Raw genomic sequence first — 19864 nt, 5'->3', positions numbered from 1 at the left:
TACTTGCTATGGTACATTCCACTTCATTATATTTCAGAGCAGACCCTGTGTGCAAAGTATATCTTACAAAGTTTGCCTGCGAAACATTAGATGGTGCAAACACGTAGAACCAGACCATGGTCACACATTCTGGCCTGCACAGACTCAAAGCCACACATGTGACCCCACACTTACACACAAACACTTTCACCCTTAGTCACTCTTAAATTCAACCCCCAAGTCTGCATCCCGCCACCCCCTGACACACAAACCCTACTTTTCTCTTGTTTCCTGGCCTTAAATTCCTCAGCGTAGCCCTGCCAGGTTTTAACAGAGGCCTAAGCTCGTAACGCAGCCTATAAAGGCAGTCCCATGGCTGGACTTGAGGCCCCAGCCCGGCTGGCCCGCACTTTATTGGGACTCGGTCACCTTGGGCAGCTATTCACACCACCAGCTGCATCTCCCAGACCATAAAAGAAAAAGCCAATCATAAAATTAAAAAAAAAACAGGGAGGCTCTAAAATTCAGACTTTTACTGCCCCCCCCCAGCATCTTCAATGAAAAACACAGAGGGGCTAGTCTGAACTGAACCGTCAATCCCTCCTCCTTTTTCTCCCACTCAGGGCTGAGGAAAGAACCAGCAGCCTTTTTACTGGAGAAGTGAGACTTCAAAAAGAAGAAAAAAGGGGCGTTAGAAGAAAAAAATAAAAACAGAAGAGTGAAGAAAGGGGTTTGGGCTTGAATTAGTGTGTGTTTGTGTGTGGGCACAGTTGTTTTCTTGTTCAAGACCAAGTTGACGTTCACTCTTTATTTACAGCTGCTGTGATTGGCATACTACCTCTCCATTCATGATAATAACAGAAATGTTTGACAGAATTTTTTCATTTATTGCTAACGGTGAGAACATCTGGTTTTCATATGTATTTTTATATTTGACTCTACAGAGTCCACATTCAAATACCTTCTTTGAAAGCCTTACATTGCTTGAGGCAAATATGTTTTCCATTAGTTTTTAGAGCATTCCCAAAGCCAAATGTGCAAATCAATCTAAGAACTGAAGTTTACGCCCACTAAATGCTTCTACAGCAGTTATCATATATCCTTGGCCAGCACTGAACAAAGCAGCAGGGTCAATCGGAGAGCAGAAACCCTCTGAACGCGCTGTGAACCACTGTTTATGCAATAATAACATCAGCAAATGAGGCTCCAGACCAAGCGCTGACAACCCCTTACAAAGGACAAACCATATGTGGCGTCAAGTGAGGGACAAATCTGACTCTAAATGCATAATTGAAGGGGGGCAAAGACAGAGAAAGTCCATCTTGGAGAAAAATCAAAACGGCAGCAATTGAGAATGCATCAAGCTCTGTCAACACACTGAACCTGGTTCTTGCCAGAGAACATGACTCCCAAAAACTACCTCCCAGAATGAGTTCCATTCAGCCTGCTCCATCAAAAACCCCACCACCACTTACCCTAAGGCGCCACAGTGAGAGGGCCTATTCAGGCTACCACCCAGAGCCCCTTTTCCCTGTCTCTTCAACTCAGCTCATCTCTGTTTGGAAAACAAAGCCCTGTGAAATGAGAGGCCCTCCTTATCAGCGCTCCATGGCCTGGAGCTTCATTTGCATGACAATCTGCCGCCCAGGGCCGAGGAGATGATGATGGACAGATGAGATGAGAGGAGTGGCATAGGTGAGTGGCTGCTGTTGTTTGGGGGAGAGGGGGGTTGAGAAAAGTTAAAAAGGGATAGTTAGATCATCACGGGGCACTCTGTTTGTTTCTTGCCAAGGACCAGTTTACTTGCTGTAATGCTCTGTGTACAAGTAGCATCTTCTGGTCCCTCTTGAGCACATACACTTTAAAACATGTTACTGATGAGCCCCAAATGCTTCACATTCAGTGTTATTTGTGGTACACGACAGAAATAGCTGTTTACCTAAAGGTGTCATTAACTAGGCTAATTGCATTGAATTCTAGGTCAGGTTGACCAAGCCATTCAGTCTCCCACAGGGATCAACAGATGGAATATAAAAGATGTAAGAAGGAAGAATCCTAATGCCTGCAATGCAAAAAAAATTTGAATAAAATACTGGATTTTATGCAACACTATAGCTTCCTTCAGTTCAACCAACTGGAAAGGGGAGTGTTTGTAATGTATATGAGGAAAGGCATGACTTTGCAGCTCCTGTTTTGTGTTGCAACACCCTTTTTTAACTGAGCAGCATATGACTTTCTGGCAGTGCAACACATATTTTACAATTGGCCATTTTACAATTCTTTAATGAAACACTGAATCCAAAGTCTTGGAATGTGTGAGCAAATGTACAGAGATCCTGTGTCTGTGGAGACTAATACAGTGTTGCAGCTCAGCATAGAAAAGAAAGGCATTTCAATATCCTCATTTTTATCTGATTATCAACGACTACTTCCCAAATACATGTTACTGTGTTGATAGCTGCGATTCAACATTGCGAAATATGCATGCACTATATTTTTTTCCTTTTTTGGTTCTCAAAAAAAAAAATCATACACAGACATAAAAGTACCTCAAAGAAATACAATTACCTGTACCCTCTGCAATGGTAAAATTCACAGTACGCAAGCCGCATGACAGGAGCTCAGTGATACTACTATTACCAGTTCTTTTCTAAATGCCATTTTCTTTGGGGTTGTTGGTCATTCTTTTCTTTTAAGTTGTAAACATATTGTAAACTCATGAGGACTCTTTCTTTGTGTCCATCTACATTAAAACATTCGAAAAGCTTACATATATTTTCTTACTTGTTAAGCAAATTTGAGATTTTGGAGAAGTAAGAAAGAAGAGTAGTGCTCTAAAGAAAAAAAGAAAGGGCTTGGTAGTGGGCAGACAGCAGCAGCAGACGGATGGCAGATTGCAGAGAGGGTGGTGAACAGAGGGCTGAGAAAAGCTCTGGCCCTCGTCTCGCCTCGCCATAGGATACTGCCTAAGTGATCATCGGTGTACCGTTAAGACTTCATAAAGAAGTGAGCTTCAAGAAAGAGGAAAAGAAAGTACCACACCCCTGTCAGTAGTGCCAGTCTGTGTAACTTTCCTTCTGCCCACATCTTCCTGTCATCATGTTGAGTCTTCTGCTACAAGGCCCCACACAAAAGCCTTGTTTCCTTCCTTTTTTCAGTTTGTCCGGAGGATCTCCGTCATTGCTTTTGTAGTTACTTTAGTGTCCCTTGCTGTTTCATGTTTTTTTCCAAGTTCTGTTAAACACACTGTAGGTTTCCCAGACAAGAATAGTCCTGCACCATTTTATCAAGTTTTTTCTCTGTTTATTTTGATTTATTTATGGAAAGTATCATTATGAAAGTAAAGTGAAAAAGAAAAAAAAGGCTTGCAGCTTAGAAAAAAGTGTATAGAAAAATCAAAAGCTGGGAGAGTAATGGGGAAAATTCCTGAATGAGTTCACAGAGAGCAAGGGGAGGTGCTTTTATTAAAGGTGATGAGTGGTAAGAAAGGCTGTCAACAGCTGTCTGAGAGCTTATTACCTGGGCTCACACTGACACTCCTGTTAGGAACCACCACTAAAAACAAGTCCTTAAAAAATGGGGCAAGCAAGGAGTAGAGAACATTCACCAAACTGGCCAGACATTATATACACACACCTTCAAAAAATGACACCCTTCTGTCATAACCAACAGCCAGTCATGTAACAGAGACTGACGCCGGGGAGTGCATCCATAATGTTGACCTATGAAAAATATTTTGGATCCTGCTCAAGGGCGCCAGGCGTAGTGGGGGTGTGACACAATGTGTCGTAACACACACCGCCGCCAACACACAACTCATATGGCCTCCCCCTCAAAGAAAAAGTGTACAAGTACAAGTTTTGTATTAAAAGCAGCAGGTGGAATAAACACGTATCCTCAAAGCAGATTTTTAAAAAGTGGAATTACCCCTGCAGTCTAGTGGTGCTCTCTTAACACCCTTTCGTCTTTACAGCACCTCATAAAAGGTCTTTTGATATGTTCTTGATGGAGTCAGCCTAGTCAACATTTGGCAGCCAGCACCCTCTCTCTTACACACAGACACACACACACACACTACTTTCCCTTTTCTTCATCCCTTTGAACCAAAAAAACAAAACAAAAAAAAGTTGGCTTCCATCAACCTGCCTGCCCTAATGAACCAAGCAAATCAAGTTTCATTTAAAAATGCCCTTGCACAAAGCCTCAAGAAAAAAAGCGGGTGTAAAAAAATCAAGGAAATGCAGTTAAAGTGAAAGGCTTTGTGTCAGTTGCCATGTAGGACAAGTGCAGGAAAAGGGAGACAGTTAAGTCCAGAGCTGCGGAAAAAATATGCCCACTCATACCTGCTGTGAGCCCCAGCTGACTCTTCATCTGCCCACCAGAAGACAACTCACCTCCAGTGACTGAGATTTGAACCTGAAGCAGGCCACTCCAGCGCAGCTCCTGTCCATTGATTATACCAAAGAGACAGGACAATGCATGGGAAGGCAAGGAAGCAGACAGGCAAGGTGGGGAGAGAATAGTAATCGAGGGAAACCCTAAGTCTTTGATCTTTGGGTTGTTTCTTGTCCTCCCAGACTTCCTCCCACCATCTGTACCCTGCTTCTCACCTGTCTGTCTCTGGCAAGGCCACTAGCGCTCGTTCAATTGCTATTGCTTCCTCCCCACAACAATAGAAACCTCTAAAAGTAGAAGTAGCCCAGCCATGGCTGCAGCTTCACTCTGTCAGAGGAAGTCAGGGAAAAGGAGGATAACATAAACAACAACACTACTATTCACTCCAGCACTTTGGTGAAGCACTGCAGGCCAGAGCAAGCAAACGATGAACACAGCTCATTCTTACGAAACTTGAACATGTTCACACAGAAGGTGTTGCAGACAAAGTTCCTCTTGCTGTTGTTTTTGTTAAGCCTGAGTCACTGACTTTTATCATGAGACTGTTCTATCAAGAGGCTGTATCATTTTAAAAAGCTCAGAATTTACAGATTACATTAGAACCCAGAAAAAAGAAATCTAGAGTTTCAAAACTACAAATCAACAGAGAAGCAACACAGTTCATTTTTTTCTCCCCCTATGTGATGACTTTTGGAGAGGTGGCAGTCCCTCAAAAAAGGCACAAAAATCCGTGGTTTGGTTAAATGTAAATCACATTCTGAGAAACTTTTGCTTTGAGTGGTGAAGTCAAGCAATGACGCATCTGGGAATTTTTCCACTTTTGCTTGGCAACCAACTGCCAACCGGTTGCCCAACTCTGACAGGGCGGAGGCTGTCAGAGCACTGACTAGACACTCACAATTAAGCCACACAATGATTCATTTCCTTTTGTGAGGTGCTGCTGACGGAAGTTACATGTAAGACGAACATGTGAAGCAATTGTGACTCATTTGGGTATTTACTATGAGCACAAGTAGATGTCTGAGAAAGGTATGGTTGGCAGCTTGTTCCCTCAGTCCTTAAACCACGTCCTGCACATAAAAAACAAACAAAAACTATTTTAAGGAGTCTATAACTCATCTTCCAGATTTTTTCCTGTCTAATTGTCTGACTGGTTAGGGTTTTCTGACAAATCATGCAGCAAAACACAAAGTTACAGTTGAGTTGCAGAAAGCTCGCTTTAGGTCACAGGTCCTTGCTACAGTGGAGACATTATCCCTTTGTTTGTGGCCACCAAAGAGCGTGTGCTTTTATTCTGTGTCAGTGCATGCCTGCTTGTGAGCGTGTGTCATGTGTCTGTGATAATGCCCGTCTTGTGTCAGATCCAGAGCAAAACATCCATAGCTGAGGCCCACTCAACCAGTAACTAGACCACCGTTGTGTTAGTACACTTGTGTTTTGGTTCCTCACCACTAGTTTCTGCTGAAACTCTATATAAAATGAACACTTAAAAGAAAACACATTTTCAAAACAAGAGCATGTGCACATGTGTTGAATCTCAGTTCTTTCATAATAAAATGGAAGGGTAACTGTTAACAGTCTTGCGTGTAAAGGTTTCAGGATGTAAACACATTCCTGTTTACCACCTTAATTTCATTTTCCACATTTTCTAAATGGTTTCACGTGTGAGTAGAAACCCTCACAGATGCATGAAAAGTCATCTGCAAGGTCTTTAATCTTCTGTGTGTGTGCTCTTTCAAACTGTCATCTGCACGCACATGTACTGTCATGTCAGTACACATATACCTGGCACAGCCAAAACATCCACACAGGCACCCGAACAGAAAAATGAGCATGTATGCACACAAACAGATGGATTAATGCCAGTATATACAAATGAGCAAATGCTGTGTTACCAGAACGATGGTCATGGCAGTTGCATACTCGCAAGGGCAGAATTTGACTAATGTTCAAGGAAAAACAACACCAGCGGGCCTCTGTCCCCTCCTTCCACCCACCCTACACCCTTTCCATCACTCTTCACCCCTCAGCTCAAATAATAGCTGGACTACACCAGCCGCTCAACACTCGCTGCCAAACACGATCTGCTGCGTAAACACAACCCATTCACACATCCACAGAGTGCGGACAGTCGGGCTCGTCTGGGTCTGCAGCCCCAGCCTGGCTGACCAAGACCTCAGTTTCTCATAACAGTGAGCCCCTAGCAACACTCGAGCCAAGCCGTCAGTCAATAACATGGTGGTGATGGGGCAGCTCTGTTCACATTCAGCTCCAACTGTTCTGAGCTTCAACACCATTGCTTCTATTAGTCCTTTTGACAACAATACCTCTTGCATCTCAGTGAAACACTGAGATGCGTGCTTTCCAGAAGCCTTAACACAAATTCACACATAGTTTGCCAACTACCCACGCCTTTGTTAGGAGAAAATGTGCCTGGCAGCCAGTGAGCAGTTCTCAGTAAACAGTTACAATGGCAGAAGCCAGACTTCGGTGTTGGAGAGGGCAGCCACAGCCCCTCTGTGACCTGAAAACTGTTGTGAAAGGAGAAAAATCCAGATTTAGTACCCAGCTAACATTGATACGCTGGTGCAATCTGGTGCCCTTAAAACAACAAGTGTAACATGTCTGATCTTAAAAACACTACCAGCTTTGCTGGAAAAAAACATCACCAACAAAAAGAAAAAACACTTTAAGGTGGCAGCTCCCGTCTCCATGGGATGCTTGATGAGTTGTATTCACAGTGGTGTGACTGGCGTTGCTGAGAGGCTATAAACTGCCATTAGCACAGAGTTGGATTCCAACACGGGCCTGAGGAATCCAGCCTGGCACATTGTCTGTCTCTGGATTTGACACAGTAGTCTAATTGCCAAAAGCGAGCTGAACAGATACCTAAACAGAACACAGTTTTCACACATGCAATCACTGGCTGCCACTTTCTTAACTGTGCATAGAAGAATCCACACATGAAAAGAGGATTATAGCATAAAACTGTGAGAAAACGCTGAGATTGAGCTTCTTTACTTATAGACCGTACTGCCAATTAAAGGGGCTCCGCTATAACTGAAAGAAAACTGTGAACAGAGTGGAGACTCAAAAATAGATCCATTTAAAAATATTCACTAAAGTCAGAGTGATTCAGCAGTTATTGCATATGTCATTAAGTGCTGTGAGAACTCTCACTATAGGATTTAGTCAATATTTACTTCACAGCAAATATTAGCACTGGCATTAAACAAAAGTAAGAAGTTCTTTTATACAGTAACAAATTTTCGTAATACTTTAGTGCTGGTTACCGAAAATGCAACCAAATTCTTTTTTTATATATAAATTGAAATAAAAACAAATTCTTTGGGCTGTTTGTTGTAGAAAAGTATTTACTCTCTCATAATGGTGCACTAAATATCTCTTTTTACGCTCTTACACACACACACACACACACACACTCTATCCAAAATAACCCTATCTATTCTCCTGTCCCCCACCCCCAGGCATTCTAATCTTTTAATTGAATCTTTTGTAATTATAATGAAATAACTGTGGACTTCTATCAGGGAGAAAATGATAGGGTCAGAACGTGCCAGTGGTCACAGGAAGCTCTTATTTCTCTGCCACAGCTGAGATCTATACTCCCATTTCAATTAACTCCTCAAGTCACCTCTGAACAAGCACATTAAGGGAAAACAAAGAGGCGGCTGCCTGTGCCCGTGGCTGCGCGCTGCAAACTGCAACAATCACAGCAATCCCTCACTGCTCTCCCATTTGTTAGGATCACAGCTGATAACAAAACTTTGCTCAAAAACATCAAGCTAAGAATTTATTTTGGAGACATAAGATTACTTTCCCCTCCGTTTTTTTGACCCTCTTCAACTGCTAAACATAATTGCCTCATTCTTCTAGGTAAATGAACATTGACGTAGAGAGAATTGGTCTGCATAGCCTCTCTCAAATGGCTTCTCTAGCAGTTGACTAATTCAGTTCTCATTGACATATGACTAAATCAGTGTCCATTATCCTTATGTGTGGGGTAGCTCAGATATAGTACCAGCTCTGTGGCATAAGGCACTTAGGAACATTACGCTAGCCGAGCTGGTTGAAAAGGTCTCCTTTTCAGGAGGTTGACAAGGCCGCCACACATGCAGTAGATCTGACATTGGCCAGGCCGTAGCCTCTGACTAACCTCTGACATTAAGGTCTCTCACTAGTGATTAAAAAAACAGGAAAACTGACCACACACTCCTCAGTCAGCTGATTCTCTCTGGCAAACAGTCAAACGGTGGAACACTGATCACAGGAAAATATTTACTGCAAAAACACCAAGATGCCTTTTTATTTATTGTGTACAATGCGATTTTTGAAGTAGCAAAGATTTCGAAATAAAAAAGCTGATGATTACAAAACGCAATTTTAGTTAAAGCTTTAGCCACTGTAACTGAGTAGTCAGTATCATGGAAAAGGCATGGTGGGTATTTGCAAACTCAAGTTAATTTGCGGTAGATAGAGCGTGTCTCTTGGAGTGTGGCATTAGCAGTTGAGCAGGTACCCTCTGTTGTGCAGCTGGCCAGGCTTAATGAGATATCAGACTCAAACATCAATTCATCAGCTTCCCTGATGAGGACAGTAGCCGCGGTTACATGGGCAGAATATCTTGATCGGATCAATGGTCGGGTTAAAATTCACCAGTGCACATGGGCACAGAAAACCTTTTTCCGATTAGAACAAACGTTCCCATGGCTCATACTCTCGTTCGGAATGAATCATTTGGGCATGCGCAGTAGTGTAAAATCACCCGGATGCGGATATAGGTCCCGTTGTAAACAAACCGCTTCCACAGACATTTATGCAGCAGCTCGGTAACATACGAGACGATCTTCCAAACGTGCTTTTATTAATGTCATGAATATTATGAATTGCCTGTTCGCTCATCGTTATATTTAATCTGTGTGGTCAGTGCTTTTTTTGTGGAAGAATTAAGCTGGACGAAAGCTTAGGACAGACTAACACGGGCTAACATCATTAGCCTGATGGATGGACACAAAATCCAGGACCGTGCGAGAAACGCAGCAATCTGCAGCTTTCTAAGGACTGAGCGACATTTATTTCTGCTCTGAAAGTTCACACAGACCGCCCCAAAGCCACTCTGTGAGCTAGCGGCCCGAGCTCTGTTCAAACACGGTTCCTCCTGAGTCCTGCAGCCGCTAACCCAGAGCGGCGGGAAGGCTCGCAGTCTGAATTCTCCCACACATAACAAAACAACAAAACGCACACGTAACCCCCCCGACACAACATTATTAATCCAGCTGCTCTGCTCACTCGGGTGCCAGTGGACCGAGTGAGCGCTCCTCCTCCGAATCTCCCCCGTGAGGGGTGAAAGAGAGGGGAGAGCCAGCGGGGCGAGAGCGGAGCGGCGCTTTTCACGGGGCGTCCGCAGAGCTGGTCGGTCCCGTATGCGCTCCAAAGCTTTCTCTCAGCGAAACACCGTCTATGCGTGACGTAAACCAGAGCAGCAGTGACACACGATCGGAATGACCGTTTACATGCTCCACGATCGGATAAACGATCGGTATAACCCACCTATCTCGATCGGAAAGAAATTCTGATCCGAATGAGTCTGACCGGGGCAGAGTATTCCGAACGGCGCGTTTACATGACGCATTTTCTTTCCGATCAGGCGTTCATTCCGATTACTTTTGCCCATGTAAACGCGGCTAATGAGGGCCAACTACCTCAGTAAAGAGAGGCATTATGGCTCCTTGTGCAAAGGGGAAGGGCAGCCGTGTTTACAAAGGTTACTGGGCAGAGAGAGTTTGAAACAGTACACCACTCCATCCTCCACTTTGCTTTGCTACACTCAGCTCTCATACCCTTGGGGAAGCTTATCAGCACTTCTCCTTTATCTTTGATTTTGTGGAACAAAGTTCCGCAAGCGAAATGCGCTTGTCCCAAAAACTGTGGTGCAGTATTTTTAATGTATGCATCCGTGTGAATGGTTTATAAGGAGTTTGCCCATAGAGGCTTGATTGATTAAATAAACAAATCTGATCTTGTTATCATTAGTGCTCCTCTAGCTCAGCAGAGCAGACTGGGCTGGCTGGATTCCCCTCTGGCCTCAGCCTCCAATGACAGGGGATCTGTCTTCATTAACGTTCAGCCAGTGTGCATGACGGCCACTGAAATGCTGGTGTCTTCACGATTAATGAAGACAGATGACTCCCCCCAAGAGGCAGTAACAAGGAACAAAAAGCAGCAGGATGGGCAACTGAACAACAACAAAAAAGAAAAAATGACAATAAAAATTCACACGCAGCAACCCCCCCAACAACAAAAGATCATATAAGAAGTTTTTCTCATTGCTTTATCTTTTCTAATGTTCTTGATTCGTTTCTGGTTCGGCTCCATCCACACTCTTCCTTTGCGAACACACACACACAGCACAGAAACAGCAGCAGTACCCCCAGAGAGCGCTGAAATGGGCCACGGGTGGAGTTAAGAGTCAGAGGCCCATGTAAAGTTAGAGGTAGGTGATGCAAAGGAAAAAAAATTAGGGGTAAAAAAAAAATTCAAAAAAAGCTGGCCAGAGAATCCTGAGGCTTTTAAGGACTTTGTATGCTCTCCCATTTCTTAATGAATTTATTCACTGAATAATTCATCTACTTATTAATTTATGGCTTTTCACTCAAGAGCAATATCATCATATTTTTTTCCATACATAGGCATGTTTAAATGTAAGCCACAAAAACTGCAGCAGAACATTCAAAACCTGTATCTGAACTAAAAACAAACATGTTTTTGTCAGTAGAAACTAAACTTTCAGTTAAAACAGGAGTATGAGTGAAAGAGTGTCTTCACAAAGTGCTCCCTCTTCCTTTAACTAGAAAGAATTTCCTGGCAGATGAAAACTCAGGTGGCTCATATTGTCACTGAAACTTGAGACTTTGGCTGAGACCTCATGAGTCAAAGATAGGAACACAAGCAGACACTTTCAAGTAGACACACATGAATCCAGCCAAAAGTACAGTGAATGTCTCAGCAAAGACTTTCTTTAGGAAGTTGAAGACAGAATGAGCTCGCTGTGAAAAGAAAAGAGAGGAGACAGTCTGTCGCAGTCTTTTCCTGTGCTGCTCTGCAGTCAGTGACAGAAGCCCCTTGGCAGAGCCCCGAGGGGGTAAAACAAGCCAGCAACAAGAAAAGGCGTGTGTGTGTTTGTGTGTGAGACAGAGAGAGAAAAAGCCTCAGATTGGCATGATTGTGTCGCACAAGAAAAGCAAACAGGAACTCACTTACACTGAACACTGGCACTGCTCGTCCAGGCGAAGGGGTCCAGCCTCGGAAAGAAGGGGCTCGCCTTGCGCAGCATGCATGCCCCACGACTGGTGACATCATAGAGCTGATGGGGGCCCATTCCCAGAGCCTCCATACAGTCAAACATGTTATCCCTCACCCTCCTCAGCCTCGAGTCAAATCCTGCTCAGTTACCTGTGTCCTGCCCTGCTTGCGCTGATCAACACACCAGCAACAGCTATCTAGATTAGTGACCTTCCTTTGCCTCCGTTCACTTATCTGCAACTGTCACTGTGCTTTGTTTTCCTGCCAATGCCGAGTTTGCTTCTTTCCCGTCTCAGCTGGAATGCAGATCTGGTTCCTGCCTGGCTGGGCTGAGCTGAGCGTGACTCTCGACTTTCCACCTACCCTTGGGTAGCTGCTCCCTGTCTGCTGTAACAGACCTGAATAACAGCCTCTCACAGCGCTCACTGAAGACCTGACACAGCGGAGCGAACCAACTGCCGAGGCATAACACTCTGAGAGGGGGTGGAGAGAGCCACGGAGAATGCCAGAGAGGGTGGGATAAAGAGAGAAACCCAGGGGAGGAGAGATGGGGGGAGAAGAGAGGGGCTGTCCAGCAGAGCCTGAAGAACTGATCTGCTCAGAAAAAGTCAACTTTATTCTCGTTCTTTACGCACTTTCTTCTTTTGCTTCTGTTTCATATTTCAGCTCCAAATTCAGTCACACGTCTCCTCTCCGTCTCCTATCAGGACCTAGTCCCTGTCGTGCTTCTGCCTTGCACCTCCCCCAGTTCTATGCAGTAAATGTGAGCCCCCTTCCCCTCCCTCCTCTGAGCCCCCCGTCTCTAATCATAACCATATTAAAGCTCAGCCACTGGCCGGGTGTGTGTGTGCATGTCAGAAAGAGAGCCAGAGACAGAACATTGTGCTGTGCTTGAACCCAGTAACCAGATGCCAGGATAAAACCCTCCCTCCTCTCTGTCTGCTTGGGGGAACAGAAGATGGGCAGTAACTCGCTGTCTTTCCCCCTGGAAGTGCTTCAGCAGTGACAAATGAGGGCTGCCTTGCACAATCCCCACAGTGAATTTACACAGACAAATGCCTCCAATATACAAACACACCATGTGTTGGACACACTTCTCACATGTTCACTTGACCTTGTTTGTGATTTACATCTGCAGAACGTCTGTAAGAGATGCAGAGGCGCAGATTAGAAGGGAGAAGTTGTGATTTATGTTTACCAAAGAGTCTCTTTTCATAAAATTCTAAATAGTTGTTTCTTTGGAATGCTTTATTTTTCTACGAATGTCTGTAGATTGAAAAATACTTTCTTGACAAGAGCTGACCGAGACTGTCCATCAAAGAAAATCAATAGTTGCCCCGAGGTCAATTTAAAAGCCTGTCAGTACTTTTAACAGTTGATCAGCAGATGGAGAGAGTGGCTGGACGGCAGCGAGCTGCCAGACAGAGAGGGAGATGATTGAAAATAGAACAACACGAGTCAGTGAGCACATATGTCCCCCCCCCTGTCAAACCAAAGCAAGTGGTATAACCCAGCAGGCAAAAAAGACACCATTTCCTGTCAATCTGTGCTGCTGGCTACATTCTCCATAAACACACATTGCCCTCACCACCACTTCTGTCTAGCACTTCACTTTTTCCTGTTTTATGAAAAACCCAAGCCTTCACATTTCTGACTGTTTAGAATTATTTTCATTACATTGTTTATTGACCTAAAGCTACTCTCCCGCTTGAGACATCAAGTTTATTTTTCCAACTTGGCGCATACATGAAAGCACAGGCAAACACAAACCAAGGCTTGAAATGTATATACTTGCACACAAACACATGTGTAATAGCTTTTCTGTTGCATCAAACGGCTTCAGGACTCATCGAAGTGATCCTACCGGCAAAAATAGATCACTGGATATTTGTTTTCAATGAGACAACACAAGAGTCTGGTTGTTAAAAGTGAATCTCCCTTCATTTTGCACATCTGAATCAATTTAAACAATAATTTAAAAAATGTCCTGGCCTGTGGATGGAATTCAGATTAAATCATCACTGCCTGGAGTCATGTTTTTATTATCCACATGCATTCTTCTCACACTGTCTTTTTTCTCCTTCCTGCCCCCCCCCCCCCCCCCCCACCCACCCATACTAGTTTCATTCTTCATCCTGGAAACAGCAAACTAGTTAATCCCATGTCACTCAAATTTTTTGCTGCATCAATATTGTTTGTCATGGACTTGTTTGGACCAACAGGCTGCAAAAAAAAAATCAAAATAAACTCAGAAATTCTTGGTTTCTCTTCAGCTTTTAAAAAGTTTGGAGCAAGTTCAACCTTTTTCTGACTTCATACAATTCTTATTATTAATTTTGCAACTATAACTTGGAGAGTTAACATCACAGGTTTTGCACTTACTGGCAAGCAGCAGTAGAAGTTGTTAAACTTTCAGGGCTTTGGAGGGTTTGCACAGAAAGTTTAATACATCTAACCTGCAGAGTCCATACTGCTGCAGACCCGAGCTGGTCTCTGCCTCCCATCCCTCCCCTCCTTCCTACCCTTTCCTTCCCCAGCCAGAGAGGTTGAACTCTAGAAGAAACCCCCACAGGGCCACTAACTTTCCCCCAAAACTTATCCTGCCCTCCCTTCTTCTCTCCCTGACTCTGTGGCTCACAAGTCTCCACATCGTTCTTCTTTCAAAAAAAAATTTTACCCCTCCGTTTCTGCAAATACCGTCTCCATTTCATTAAGTTCCCTATGGGCATTTTTCCTTGACTGTGTGATTTATTGTATTTGACCAAGTTCAATGTGTTTGTTTTAAGGTTGTGGAAATACATCTTCTTTTAGTGATTGCCAATTTTCGAGGTTTACTGCTGATTTCAATGACATTGTAGAGAATTACAAAAGATTTGAATACCTATCTAATTCCTATGTGATTTCTATCAGAGAGAAAGACAGAAAGAAAAACACCTAATGACCTAAAGCTGGATCTATTAAAGCATCACGTGAGCCATTGCTTAGAAAAACTAGGCTTTACTACCGTCTGACGCTCTGATGCCGATTACAGATAAGACGTATACAACACATTGTTGCCACTTCCTCTGTATACAGTCATTCAGGTTCCAGCCAAAGTGTCAACAACGCAGTACTGTGTGAGGTAATAAAGAAAAGCCTTTCCACTGAACACAGCATGGTGATCTTGAAAGGAATGCGTAGCTTTTTTTCTTTTCCTATTTCTGATGTGGGCATATGTACAGTGTGTGGACATGCTGAAACAGATTGCTGGTGATGATAGAGACACTGAACATGAGTTCTTGTTGCCCACCCACTATTCCGGTTACAGAAAAGATGCATATGCAGTGCAACCCCATCTGAAGGCATGCCATTTTTACATTAATTTAAAGAAAGCAATGCTTAAATCTAAAAACAAAACATGCTTATGTTTCTAATAAGTTGATGCCCCACTGGCTGCATAACTTTTTATATTTTTCCACTCAGTGTTAACGTAATATACTCCTTTGAAAACAATGCTTTACCTAAGCTTTTAGTCAATCTTTAGTAAAACTAGAGTGCCAAAGCATGTATTCTGTTCTTACATTGGAGTGTTTAATCATAGCCATGTTGTCAATATTCACAATGATAAATATACACATCTTTTGGATTTAGATTGCAAAATTCAAAAGGGTAAAACATTGTATATTTCCTTTTTTATCTCGTCGTTTGCTAAAAGCAGTGCAAAGGTTACGCCAAACAAGTATACACATTCAAGTCTCACCCCGATCATCTTTTTATCTGTTGTAAAAGTGTTCTCGGTGGTTTTTTAATATTATTATATCGGTTTTAGTCAAAATCAAAGAACCTGTGTTGTTATCTAGGACATGGTTTCTGCAGAGCTGCAGAAGTTCATTAGAAATTCTCTTCTGAGTTGTGGGTGGGACTTTATACTCTGTCCCACTAGCTTACAGCCCCTCATACATCCAACCAGTGCAACACAAACGGCGAGCAATATTGGAGCTATCCAGCAGTACAGTTTTGAGCCAAATTCCAGCTCAGACGAGGAAAACAAAAACGTACATGGATCTAGTTGTCCATCTTGTTGCCTACTGCTCCACTCCATTCGAATGGAGCGGAGCAGAGAGCTTGTGGTTCACTGATTGTAGCTTCTACGTCACAACTACAAGCTTTTTCCAGTGTCATTTTTTCGCCTGCCCCTGATTCACAACAATTTGAACAAAGAAATAGTCAGAAACGAGTTTTAAGCTTAATTTCCTTTATATATGTCCATCATCTAAAAATGCCACAATAACATTTTAAAAACACCAAAAACACAATTTTCACCAGAGTGGGTCTTTAGAAGAAACACAAAAAAGAAAAACTGTATCTGTTTATTCACTTTGTTTCAGATGACTGATATAATTACACAACAAAATATTTGACTGGTGTAACATGTTGTAGTAGTTTACTGTGTGTGTTTTTACACGTTATTCTTTTTGCAAGGTGTAATCGTGACAAAAATCTTGTGTGTGGTCGTAAACAATGTTGTGCAAGTTACTGTAATCCATTACAAAAGACCATTTAAAGTAAATTCTTACTTATTCCTTACTATTACTGTTGTAATAATGTTAATAGAACCATAAGTAAAGTGAAGGATTGCAACGCAGGAATCCAGGGATTGATTGTCGGTGGGAATGAGCAAGCAATGGTAATGGTACCGTAACACCACCCAGTGAGGGACCTTGGGCAAGACTCTTGACGCTACTGCCTACCTGTGAATGTGTATGAATGATCCCGGTGATGGTCAGAGGGGCCGTAGGCACCAACTGGCAGCCACACCTCTGTCAGTCTGCCCCAGGGCAGCTGTGGCTACATCAGTAGCTTACCATCACCAAGTATGAATGAGGAGTGAATGAATAATGCACACACTGTAAGCGCTTTAAGCGTCTGGAAAAGCGCAGATAAATCCAATGCCTTATTATTATTATTAAATGACACCTGAAATACTTTCGAGTTAGCTTTTTTTAAATGACAGCTATAAAAGAGAACATAATCTAAGGTCCCAAATGTACCACAAAACATTTGACTTCATAATATAGTTTGGTTATGATGAAGTGAAAGTGCAGGAAGCACAATTGGAGCAACAATCCCTAAATTTTAGTTTCTTTAGTTAAAAATTAATAAAAACATTATCTTTATATAATTAGAAAAATCAAAACAAAAAGGAAAAAGCGAGAAGCTGGGGGCTTTGTGTTTTAGCAAGATTAAAAGAAAACTATCCATTTAAAGAAGGTTATGACTCCGCTTAGCCAACAAAAGAAAAACGTGTTGATTTTGAAATAACAGGACTAAATACTCTTTTTATAAATAAAAAAATATCATGTGAGTTTATGACGCCTAACTGAAAATTTGGCTCAACAGTTTTAAGTTAAATTAATTAGAAACTATATCATGACTAATCATGAGCAGAAAATGGGTTGTGTTTGAGGCATTTTTATATCCGTTACCAACTTGTGGTCTAGCTGACTCAAACTATATTGAACAATAAATCTGTTGTAATCCTTACAGATCATCCAATGATTAAAATATATTTAAAGACTTACTGTTAAATCCTTAATATACCGGTACTTACTTAAAACAAAAAAATATGTTATTGTACTGAACACCAACAGTAAGTGAGGCTAGACCTAAAATATCATCGCAGATACTTTTATTCTCACTGACTGCTTATGACTATGCTGAAGGTTATTTAATCAGAGATGTCTGTCGATTGTCTTTCTTGTTTTGCTGTCTTTTATTAGAAGATAATTTCCCTGTCCGCACAGCTTCCTCTTACAAATGCCATACGCCATTCAAGAATATATGTTGACATAAAGGTGATCTATCTACTAGTTAAAAAATTAAATTGTATTTTTTTGTAAGTTCAAAAATGGAGGAGTTTACCATTGCCAGCATTAATAAACTGGCCATAAGAAGGAAATAAGTCCCGTCATACGTGGATGACGATCAAGTACAGCATTCTGGACTGACAATTTCATTCCTTTTTGCCAACTGGAGGCAGTTTTCTTCTCCACTTTTGCATTTGGGCTTTGACCCTAAAGTTTATAGACTTACAAATTTCCCTAATATTTAGGGAATTTATCCATGATATCCTTTTTCATTGTTTTTTATCTGACCCTTTCTATTTAAAGTCTCACTCTCATAAACTTTTGATCTATTTTAAAGCGTTCCCAGTGGTCTTTTAATTAGGATTTTTCCGTTTCTGACCTTTCTAGGACATAGTTTCTGCAGAGCGGCAGTAGTCCATTTGAAATTCACATATTTGGAGCTGATGTGAGGTAGAACTGTTGGCATAGAGGAAGCCCACCACCAATTACCATCATCCATCTTTTTCTCAACATGCTCTCTTGCAGGCTTACAGCCCCTCATGACTAAACATTAGCAGGGCAAAAAAATGGCAAGCATTATTGAAGCTATCTAGCCATACAGTTTTTGAGTCAGATGCCAGCTCAGATAGGGTCTCCAAGTGAAGGCATCGGAGGGAGAGGAGCATGGAGCTTGTGGCCTGCTGATTGTAGCTTCTATGTTACACCTACAAGCTTTTTCAAACTGCATTTCTTTAATCTACTCCTGATTCACAACAATTTGAATAAAGAAATACTCAATTTGAGCCTAATTTTCTTTGTAAACGTCCTCCATTATGAAAAAAATGCTTCAACAAAAAGAAAACCACCAAAACTCTATTTTCATTGGAGAAACGCTTCCAACATGGTACTTCTATTCATTGATTTCATTGATCAACATGTGTTTATGTTAGCTATGATACACAGCATCCATTTCCCTATTTTTTCCTACTTTGGAGCCTTTTTTATTTAAATTTAGCATTTTACTTTAAACAATAAACCAATAACCTAGCATATAAAATGTCTCATGGCCTTACTATGTTGCTTTCTGCAACAACAAATTACTTGTTGTTCAAAAGGATTTCCTTTTTTCGGTTTTATTCGGGGTAACATAAAAATAACATTCTTTCTCACATCATGTCGACAAATGAAATCACATGGATTGTGAGAAAAGTGAGGCATGACTTTTCCAGAATACAGAAAGCGCTGTACTTATGGGTGGCTATGTTTGCCTCTGTTCACATGCTGGTCTCACCAAAGGCATAACAGAGCTACTTTTCAGAGCACTATCAGCTTTGGCCATCTTTCAGAGAGGTCTTTTCCACTCTGGCTTTCTCTGCCTCTATCTATGTTGTCATGACATTCTGCTACTCCTGTTATCTGGGGGGAAAAAGGAGATCTCATAGTGGTTTAGACAAAAAAACAAAACAAATCTCCATCTCTTTCTCACAGACCAAACTGTCCTTTCTTGCAATTGAACACTATCCATTTTGGACATCCTCACAAAGACCCATTTGAAAACAGAACCCTGCCCACCTTTAATAGTAGCCTCTTAATCTTCATCTGTCATCATGTCAGAGCTGTAATACACTCTGTGGCCTCTCGCTTACCAGCAACTTTTGCTGACTTTTCATCCTCACAGGCATGCAGACACACACAGGCTCACTACACTTAATACATGTAAAGCTGCAAAAAGTTTCCAGGACTTGGATCAAATTGGCTCAATTTTGCAGGGAGGGACACCGAGAGGAAATCCAAGGTGAAAGCTCAGGAGAATCAAAATGAGGCAAAGGAAAAGCACAAAGAGCTCTAGAGTAAATAAGCCAGCAGGGCTAAAGTGGATTTTATGAGAAGAATAGATATTCCACTCACTATTAGCTTCAGAGAAAAAACCTTTAAGGAGTGTATAAAATGTCAGAACAACTAGGGTGAGCCTCTCTTTCCATTTACATACCAGCACTGGTTAAAATACACAATAAAAGTAAGGGATTTCCAGAAAAATGCAACAGAGAGCCTCAAAGTGTTGACATCAGGAAGTTAGTGGTCGCCAAGGAAGATAAAAGTGGAGATGTCAGATGTCAGTTTTTTATTAAAGAAAATAGCCAAACTCACAGTCCTGCACATACTGGCATCATACACAAAATGTTCCAGCATGACTACTTTGTTACACCATTAGGTTACGTTCACACCGGGCTCAGAAATGCTTGATCAAGCCACCACCTCCAATGAAAAGTCTACGCAAACACGCAGGTATGTGCGCTTTGGGCTTCCTCATTCAAAAATCAGGTGCTCATTTGACGCTACTT

The 19864-nt window shown here is 42.0% G+C and overlaps 1 protein-coding gene across 4 annotated transcripts in view; it reads right to left on the bottom strand.

Moving 5' to 3' along the window:
- LOC100125535 (retinoic acid receptor gamma-A) overlaps window positions 1-19864 on the bottom strand; it is a 44459-nt gene that overhangs the window by 8447 nt on the left and 16148 nt on the right. The window contains exon 1 of one of the 4 annotated variants that reach the window (XM_004070460.4): window positions 11656-12165. The exons of the other annotated variants lie outside the window; for them this stretch is intronic. Coding sequence (XP_004070508.1) covers window positions 11656-11800 — 145 coding nt within the window. The 5' untranslated portion in view covers window positions 11801-12165. Of the gene's footprint in view, window positions 1-11655; window positions 12166-19864 lie in introns of those variants that run through there. 4 annotated transcript variants of the gene reach the window in all.

This window comes from Oryzias latipes, chromosome 7, assembly GCF_002234675.1.
Source record: "Oryzias latipes chromosome 7, ASM223467v1".
In the NCBI taxonomy this organism is placed as follows: domain Eukaryota; kingdom Metazoa; phylum Chordata; class Actinopteri; order Beloniformes; family Adrianichthyidae; genus Oryzias; species Oryzias latipes.
The sequence above is the reverse complement of the archived record's forward strand: the minus strand, read 5'-3'. Positions and strand labels throughout refer to the sequence as shown.